Below are 10,093 nucleotides of genomic sequence, written 5' to 3' on the forward strand. Positions count from 1 at the left end.
CTGGGGGGTGATTTCTCGCTTTCTGTCTCTATGTCTCTCTCTGTCTGTCTGGCGAGCGCACGCGCCCTACAGTGAAAAATCTATCCAAAAAAAAAATATATATATATATAGTTAACTTATATATATAGTTAACTTATGCAACAACTTGCAGATTCGTAAAAACCATTGAATTGTATTGACTTGGGACTTGATGGTCTGAACTCAGTTGCATTGTCTCCTGCCTTTCCTGTTTGTGCATCTTGGATTCCATATTCTTAAGGGACTCATGAGAACAGCAGTGGTACTAGCATGGATGAGCCAGAACCTGCCCTGTGGGGAAGCCCAAGCTTTCTTGGGGAGGCAGAAGTAAAGGTACCACAGACAGCTAAGGGATGAGGTTTATAATGAAAATGATGTCTGCTGTGTGACTTAAAAGGTGGTGGCTTTTTTTTTTTTGAGAGGTTTTTGCTATAGGGCGTGTGCGCTCTCCAGAAAGACAGAGACAGAGAGATAGAAAGCAAGAAATCACCCCCCAGGGGGGATGGCCACACCGCAATCCCTTCTCCTCCATTCTCCTCTCGGGATCTTGGGCATGCACGCACACACGCCCAGTGTGAGTCTAAGCCACTGGGTCCAGGACTCGAACCGTGGTTGGCTACATGGGAGTCCAGCGACATAGCCATACACTAACTGCTGGTCCCGGTGGTGGCCATTTTTTTTCCTTGACTTTGAAGATAGTAGGAAGTTGACTTGAAGAAAGTGGGTGATCTCAGAAGATACACACCCCTGCAATGAGGACACTTTGTCATCAAAGTGTCTCTGGCGCATAGGGATTTCTGGGCTTCATGACTGGAAGCTGATGAGCATGTTAGACCTTGAACCTGCACTTTTAACCTGGGTTACTGTTCTTGATCCATCAATAAGTGTTTCTTACATGTATTTTATATATGGAATTCTTGAACACATACAGGAAAATACTCCTGAAAGGATAAGTGACTCAGGTACTGGGAGTCCTGATCTCCACCCAAATAAAACAGGGCGTGTGCGTCACTCCAACAGCAGAACTTCTCCGGCTTCCTACCAGAAGCCAGCTGCCAGGCTTATGATCCTATAGCGGTGGCATATGTGAGGAGTCTGAAAAGGAGAGGGGGAGGTGGCATATAAATAAATTTGGAAATCACTTTGAAGTCACCCAGCTGTCACCGCATCTATTTTTAATCACCAGATATATTGGAGTCATTACTTTACCCAACTTCAAAGTGGAAGCACCACAGTTTTCCTGCCGCCCAACACAAAGATGATTGGGTGTCTCCCATGATGCAGTTACGCATAACTTAAACACATGAACCTGAATAACATCAAATACAGCACGCTCACACCTTAACTGCTTTTGTTTTAGGGACTGCTTTCAAGTATTACTTAACATTCATTAGCATCTACTGTGCTTTCATCTGAAACCTTAAGGCCCAGCAGTGGCGTATTCCTTGGCCATGACAAGGTGGAGGTTGAGAGAATTAGACCCTTTTGCAGCATGTTATGAAGCCTACACAGAAATGTACAGATGGGGCCTATAAAAATGGTAAATCTGGCTTTGAACATGATGGGCCATGTGAGCATTCCCCCACCACTCACTGTGAGAGTCTCAGATTCTACACTAACCCTCCCTCCCCAGTTCTCATGGTCCAGTTTCTGAGTTTCATTCTGACGTGGACACCCCTCTTCTGGGCTGAAATCTAAGAGATTGCCCTGAAGGGTGTATTGATTTGTGAGAGTTGTGTAACGAAATACCCACTAGCCGGGCAGCTTAGAACATCTGCTGTTTATCACCTCACTGTTGTGGAGGCTGCCGAGATCAAGGCATGGCAGGGATAGCATCTCCTGAGGCCTCTCTCCTTGGCATATAGTTGCCATCTTCTCCCTGTGTCCTCGCGTGGCCAACCCTCTGCGTGTGGCTGTGTCTGAATCTTTTCCCCTTATCAGGACACCCATCCCATTGGGTTAGGGCCCATCCTAACTTGCTCATTTTACCTTAATCACCTCTTTTTAATTTTTTTCTTTTATTAAAGAATTATTTTTATTCAACTTTATTTATTTTTATTTGACTAGAGAGGGACAGAATGAGAGAAAGAGAGAAGGGAAGTGATAAAGCAAGCTACCCGGTCTGGGACTCAAACCACCATCAGCCACATGGAAGTCCAGTGCCCTGAATCACCTCTTGAAAGACCCTGTCTTCAAATGAAGTCACATTCTGAGGTCCTAGGGGTTGGGGCTTTAACATGAGAATTGGGAGGCGGGATACAATTTCACCCATAACAAGGTGGATACTCTTAGAAAAGGGAGATGAGGAATGGAAAACTCAGCTTGTCCCTGAGCAGTCTGTTTAGAGGCTGATAGGACATGTAAGGCCTTATGAAGACATGCCAAGATCTAGACCCAATTCCAGCAACTGCCTTCGGGTGCACTGTGTGCCTCTGTTCATCTCGTAGTATTCAGAATCTCATCACCATGCAGAGATGAGTACCTAAGAGCAAAGTTTGGATGTTTGTATATGTTTACTTAATTCTCACTATATCCATTTAAAACAGGTGGTATTATCTCTGTCTTACAGAAAAAGAAACCTGAAGCTTAGAAACTTAGTTACATAACTGGTCCCAGGTGGCTCAGTTATGAGAAAGGGCCAGGGACCCAGCTGGGCAGACTAAGAAGGCCTATATGCAGCTCTGTACATGCTGCCTCACAGCTCCGGAATCCGAGAGTTCCCGGAGTGGTAAGGCAGATTGGAATGAGTTGGGCACCCTGGGTTGTTACGTTTGTAATCTTCACAGAGGTACAGAATCCCCTTTCCCCAGCCATAAGTCTTACTTGTACAGGACCATAAATATATATGCAAGCTCACTCCTTTAGTCAGTTGATCCTTGTTATTTGCAGATTCTGTATTTATGAATCTGCCTACTTGCTAAAATTAATTTGTACACCCCTCCCCCCCAGTCCATCTTGCAGCAACTTCATGATCATTTCTGGACATACATTTGTTCCCAGAGGAGGTTGAACAAGGCTACCTCTGCCTTCTTGTTTCAGCTCCAAACTATAAACAAGTATCTTTTCACGGCCTACTTAGTGCCACATTCTTCTGCATGCCATTCTTGTGTTTCTTGTTGGTGATTTTGTTGTTCATAATGACCTCTGAGCATAGTACTGAAGTGGGTAGTCTCCAGAAGAAAGGTTTTTTAGGATGAGTTGCACTCATTTGTTTGTTTATTTGTTTGTTTGAAGAGAAATTTTTGTTATAGGGCACGTGTGCTCACTGGAGAGACAGAGAGACAGAAAAGGAGAAATCAGCCCCCTAGAGGGGATGGCCATGCCAAAATCCCTTCTCCTCCATTCTCCCCTTGGGATTTTGGGCACACATGCACATGTGCCCAGTGTTAGTTTTAAGCCACCAGGTCTGGGACTCAAACCATGTCAACTACATGGGAGTCCCATTATACTATCTGCTGGTCCCAAGTTCCGCTCTTAATGGCACAGAATATTATGTTTCTGCCACACTGAATAGGTAGAATGGAGGTGATCTTGAAGTTTCCATATAGTTAAGATTCGAGAATAAAAATTAGTAATATAGTATCCACTGTTGGAACTTAAGGTGTTTAAAATGTTATTGATAGTCCCTTTGGCATACACTCCTTAATACTTGCTTTAATAAGCATAAAAAATGTGTTTTCTATCATTTAATGACTTCACTTTGCCACCAGGAGTGCTGTAGGGAGAAACCACTGTCCATCTCCTTGGGCATAGCATAGCACTGGGTACACATTAGCTTATAAGCATATTTTTGAATGACTCTTCGGTATCATGATAAAACAAGTAATGAAATAGCTAATATTTCTTCACATTTTACACATTTTACCCTGTATCAGGAACTATCCTAAGAACTTTACATACGTTACCTCATTTAACCGATCTATCTACCCTACAAGGTCATGCTGTTCCTATTTGATAGGCAAAGACACTGAGTCACACGGAGGTTAAGAGACTTCCCACACTCCCTAGGAAGTTGCTGAAGTGGCACTCACATCCCAGACTCTCCGGCTCGAAAACTTGAGCCCTTAATTCTCTCTCCTATGACAGAGAAGAAACATTACTGTCTTCTGTGGGCAAGCAAGTTCATAATACCTTGCTAATGGCTATTTTACAATGCTGCTGTGATTCATTGGTGTGACTCCTGTTACAAAATTATGTGTGAAGTTTTAACTAATGTTCCATTTGGGTCAGTATAAATTATCTTTTTTTATTTATCTTTAATGTCAAAGGGTGTTCTGTATATGAGAGAGCGAGAAGGCACTTCCCAACAGGGCCTGGTCATGCCACAAACTTTTTCTTCAGTTCTCCATCCCATCTGGATCCTGAGCACATGTACTTATGCCTGGCATGTTTTTCAAACTGCTGGGGCCAGAACTCAAACCTGGTTGGCCATGAAGAATTCTGCTTGCTTCTTGCAGTGCTTCATTCTGTGCTATGAGTTGAGCCCCAACATAAATTATCTTAAAGACCATCCTTGTGCAGACCGTTTTTTGTGGCAGACTTTATTCAGAGTAATATATCAGATGGTGTCTTAGTCCACTATTGTGTTGCTTGCAGAAATACCCGAGGCTAGGTGGTTTATAAAGAAGAGGGGATTATATGACTCTCAATTCTGGTAGCTGGAGAGTCCAAAGACAGGCTAGCATCACTACCTAGCCGGTGGAAATGGGGAAGCTGGCAGGTGTGTATGCAGAGACCAACCTGGCAGCAGCTGTGTTTCTTTTATAGCAGTCTTATCTCTTCACACAGCAACTAACAGCTCCTCAGGAGAGCTGGAATTCACGGGATCTCATAAGACAGCATTAATCCATTCATGAGAACGATGCCTTCATGATCCAGTCATGCTCACTAGGCCTCACCTCCTCCCACTGCATTACACTAGGAACCACATTTCAAAACATGAACCTTTATCCAAATCCTAACAGATGGTAACACAGTCTCTACCTGCACGTTTGAGGCCCTGCTGCTTGCTTAGCCTTCAGAATAACTCAGGACTGTCAGAAAACCTCACAATGTGCTTCTTTATAGAAAACCATTCTGCACCTCCTGATGTCACCACTTACACCTCAGAACACTCAATACAAGTGGAGAGACCACAGGGCTCCACAACCTCCCGGACGGCACCCAAGTATGGCAATGCCGAGCTCATGGAAACTGGGGATGGTAAGTCTTCAAAGGTTTTCCCCTCCTCTGTAAACTCTTTCTGCTGACCTGCCTTTCTGTGCCCGTGAGTGAATATGTTTCTTTTTTCTATATAAAAAGTGGATTAATCAAGTCAATTTAATTGAGCAGATCCTTTGTGAACCTCCCATTATAGGTGGGAAGTTCAGGCTATGATAACAGCTCTGTAGATGGGACCATGAACTTCAGTTTCAGGCCACCTCACTGTGGTTTCTTGTTTACTCACCCTTGGTTGCTATTTTTCAGGAGTACCGGTAAGTAGCCGGGTATCAGCAAAAATTCAGCAGCTTGTCAATACCCTCAAACGACCGAAACGGCCACCATTACGAGAATTCTTTGTTGATGACTTTGAAGAATTATTAGAAGGTAAAAGAACCCTTTCTCACTCCCACTTCTTTCAGATATTCTTATGGTCCCATAAACCATAATATACTCATTCTACAAGGCTATTTTTATTTTTCCAGAGCAGAAATCTTGACGTTCACTAGATGATGAGAACCTAGCTAAGAGGGAGTAGGTGCTGTTCCCAAGTGGCCAATGCTACTAGAACACCAAGTCCTGGTATAGCTGACAGCTCTCCAAATCTGTTTTGTTTGTCATCCTCAGCAGAATATGTTTTTATCCTGGGAGCCAGGCCTCTTTTTAAGGCCGATAAGATTACAGAAATGCAAGTAAATTACAGAAATCCTTAGCTTGTCACAAAGCAGGTCCCTCTAAATGAGCTTATGAAGAATAAGCTTGGTGGCATGGGCCTAGTCTCTGCCTTTTTCTGCTACTCTTTACAAATGCAGCAGCTGGTGTCTTAACCCCTGAATGCTCATGAGCATTTTAACACAGACAACAAGGTCTGCTTATTACATCAAACACAAACTGCTTATTTTCTTATTCAATAAACCATAAGTAAGTCATTGCCGAATTCCTGGCGAGCAAGTAGAAATCGCCAATCATAAACCATAAGAAAGAAATTTTTTCCAGAAGTGAGAGAAACAATTTCAGTTTCTCACCTCTTTAAACTGAAGAACAAAGCAGATTGTTTCATGATGCATTTATTGTAGTGTTACTGGGAAAAGACTTGCTCCATGAAATTGTTATTCAGAATAGTGGTAGCAAATTAAACTTAGAGCAGGCATAGTGTAGTACAATGTAGCTCTTTAGAGTCCAGAATTACTAGTGTGTGTCAATACCTGAAACCTTAAGTAGCTGATTCAATCCCAGACCCTACACACAGTTGTATATACCTGGGTCTCCCTAAGCTCTCCACCCTCAGGTTGCCTTGGAAATTGTTAAGAATTAAATGTCTCTGGTATTTCCACAAAACTATAGATTACAACCTTGATTCAGAAAGAATTTTCTATTAGCTACTACACTTATACTTTAAGTATGAACTACCTATCCTCTTTTTAAAAAGAATGAAAAAGTAGCCATGATCATATAGATATATTTTAATTTGAAAACCTTTTGTATTCAAATGTATTTAGTTCAACAACCAGATCCGAACCAACCAAAGCCAGAGGGAGCCCAGATGCTGGCAATGCGCGGGGAGCAGTTGGGAGTGGTCACGAATTGGCCACCGTCTTTGGAAGCCGCGCTGCAGCGATGGGGAACCATCTCGCCCAAGGCACCCTGCCTGACCACCATGGACACAAACGGGAAACCTCTGTACATCCTCACTTACGGTAATCCTACAGGGTATTCAGCTTTCGTTGCTTATTCCTGTCTGTAACTGCTGTGAGTCTGCGGAAGGTACACGTCTTTTTGGGTGGTGGACTTGTCTTTACACGACTTTACATTTCTAGTACAGAAGTAAATGGAATCTAAAAGTTTCAAGGAAAATTGTTTGGTTTCAGTATGAAAAGTTATAGTTGCTCAAATGTTTTTTGAGTTAAAATCAGAACTGGATACTTCAAGCAGTGACCCTACCTCTCTAATAAGATGTTAGATGTTACTTGAGTATATCTGATTTTCTTGAAATGCTTTCAGCAAATATTTCTAGTTAAAGAATGTATATCTAACTCGTTAGCATATATCATTAGAGAAAACAAAATCAAAAATGAAAAGAGAGAAATACTTTTCTCTTTCAGGAATAAGGAACCGTGGAGAAGGGATATTCTGAAATCATTTTCGGGCTATCTGAGCTTTGCAAAGAACTAGCTTAATAACTGAAAGACCAAAATGACTTTTGCCTGCATAAGTGAGGTCAATTGTCCCCTCTTTTTTAAACATTTAGTTTTATTATTTTTGTTTGTGTGTGTTTTTTAGTTTGCTATAGGGCACTGGGTTCATCAAAGAGAGAGAGAGAAAGTGAGAAATGACCCACCCACAGGAGATGGCCATTCTACAGTCCCCTCTCTTCCATTCTCTTCTTGAGATTTTTGGGCACACATGCACATGCACCTCAGCATGGTTTTCAAGCCACCAGGTCCAGTACTATAGCCATATGGGATCTACCCCTTAACCTCCATGCAACCTGTTGGCCCCTGGCTTTGTTTTTATAAAATAAACACACTTCTCATTGCAGACAGAAAAGAAATTGCTTCGATGTTAGCCATTGGGGTTAAGAGCCAGAATTAAATCATGGAAGCTCGGCAGAGTCCAGCCCTTTGGGTAGGGGCCCAGAAACATCAGCTATAGCCTGGTGCATTTCATGGGCAGAAAGTGGGGCTGGTATTAGGAGCACATTGTGCTTGACAGTTCCTTTGTGTTTAATGGATTTGTGAGGTGGTTTGTTTTATTTATTTATTTATTTGTTTGTTTGTTTGTTTATTTATATTTTGCTATAAGGCGCGTGCACTCGCCAGAAAGATAGAGAGAGACAGAGAGACATAAAGGGACAAATCACCCCCCTGGGGCGATGGCCACGCCACAATCCCTTCTCCTGCATTCTCCTCTCAGAATCTTGGGCACGCACGCACACGCGCCCAGTGTGAATTTAAGCCACCAGGTCCGGGGCTTGAACTGCAGGCGACTACGTGGGAGTTCAGCAGCATAGCCATTATGCCAACTGCTGGTCCCCATCGGGTGGTTTTAAATAGATAGACTATCAGCCATGATGAGGTCTATGCTTGATTTCTTTCTTTTTAGAAGTAGACTCTTGGAAGTCAGTTTTATGCTATCTAAAAGGTGGGAGACTTTCTGTGTAACCCTCATCTCTGGCTGAGGCCAGGCCTGGAACTCACTTATGTACTTGGAATCACTATCCCTTGGCAGATGACTATTCCAAGACTGGTGTGCCTTGGAAAATTCTAGGGCCAACCTGTGTGTGTACATGAGTGCATGTAATAATCAACAGTATATGTTAAGATGTACATCAGGTCTTTAAAAGTTCATGGGAAATGCCTATTATTGAAAAACCTACTCATGGATTTCAAAAATGTTTTGTTCCAAAATAAGCTGACCCTTTATTTGCATTTTTTCACAAAGTTTTTGAAGTACCCACATTTGATGGCCCAGTACTTATGCTTGGGAAATCAGAGATGAATAAATGGTCTCAAGGGGTCTGTCATCTTAAAAAAAGAATAAAGTGTAGCCTCCTCTCCACGGAAGGGTTATTGACCAGGTCAGTGTGGATTCATTTACCCTTCTTGTAAAGTTAAGATAAATTTGAGGGGCAACACATAGACTGAATGCCGTGAATGAAAATCTGAATTTCTTAAGGCATCATGTCTACAATTAGGCATTTGAACCCCTGCTCTTGAATCATCTATATTTATTATTTTTAATCACTGATACTACTAATGCTGTGGGTCCGTCTTACTTTTTGCTTGTTAAAGGAGTATAAGAAAGCATTTCATTTCCAAATGTAAGATTGATTATAACATATCAGGGTGTAAAATGCAAATGTTGGTTAGTACAGTTAGTCCTACTGAAACACAAGACTAGATAGGCCAATAACTAGATATTGCTGAGAAGATGCAGAAAAACATTCATTGAATGAGAATTGTTCCAGCACAGAGTAATTTGGTAAAATTGAAGGGCCATACTATTTAAACTCTTGTAGTAGCCCTTCATCCCCCCAGATTTAGTTTCCTGTTAAGCCCCAGAGTAACAGAATTCCCTGCTGAGGAACTTGGAATCTTTAATAAAAAATATAGATAGCAAAATGAAAGTTACGAATAACTTACAGAAGACCTTATACTAATGTTTCCACTTACCAATAGAAAGACAAAACCAACTAAAGAGTACCCATGGGATTTCATGATTTTAAAGTAGTAGAAATAAATGTATAGCTCATTTCCCTTTATCATGCCTTACCTGGGTTTTGTTTTTGTTTTTGTTTTTTAATCAAGCAAAGGCTCATGTTTGTCTTTTTGGTTTGATTTTTAAATTTTCTTAAATTTACAACTTTGCATTTACTCCAGATGTTTTGAGGAGTTTAGATGCTTGAGCTAAGGAAGTGCTGGGCACCCTTAGCCTTTTCGGTTGGTTTTACATCATGGACAGAGCCGTGTGGCCACAGTGCTCCAGGACAGCTGTACACAGCCCCCGTTACCCACTGCACTCCCTCCTCAGCAGTTGCACTTCTGTGCAGGTGCTGCTTCCTCACTCAAATCCGAGGGAAATTAAAATTAATATGTAATAAGACGATGTTCACGTCACTTTCTTATCTCCTTTGTGCGTCAAGAACTGTTTTGTCTTCTCCAGTTTAAAACACAGCTTAATTTTCTTTCCTTTTTGAAAAATATCAGGTGTGAAAATATCAAGTATATTTCAAGAATTTTGCCAAAAGTCTTTTGCCCTTTGCAAGGCTGTTGTTTCAACAGTAATTGCCTAATATTGTTCACACTAAAGGGATCTGAAAGCATAAAACAAATATTTTCTTTCTAAAAACTCTCCCTGGCTTTCAGGGAGGATTTAT

At 41.8% G+C, this 10,093-nt stretch overlaps 1 protein-coding gene across 1 annotated transcript in view; it reads left to right on the forward strand.

Annotated features, from left to right (window-relative positions):
* Positions 1 to 10,093, forward strand: part of DIP2C (DIP2 acetate--CoA ligase C (putative)) — a 213,468-nt gene that overhangs the window by 65,198 nt on the left and 138,177 nt on the right. The window contains exons 6-8 of the mRNA XM_027775359.1: positions 5,086 to 5,220; positions 5,485 to 5,604; positions 6,717 to 6,914. Coding sequence (XP_027631160.1) covers positions 5,086 to 5,220; positions 5,485 to 5,604; positions 6,717 to 6,914 — 453 coding nt within the window. The remainder of the gene's footprint in view (positions 1 to 5,085; positions 5,221 to 5,484; positions 5,605 to 6,716; positions 6,915 to 10,093) is intronic.

The sequence above is a fragment of the Tupaia chinensis genome, unplaced genomic scaffold (genome assembly GCF_000334495.1).
Source record: "Tupaia chinensis unplaced genomic scaffold, TupChi_1.0 Scaffold000052_1, whole genome shotgun sequence".
Lineage (NCBI taxonomy): Eukaryota > Metazoa > Chordata > Mammalia > Scandentia > Tupaiidae > Tupaia > Tupaia belangeri.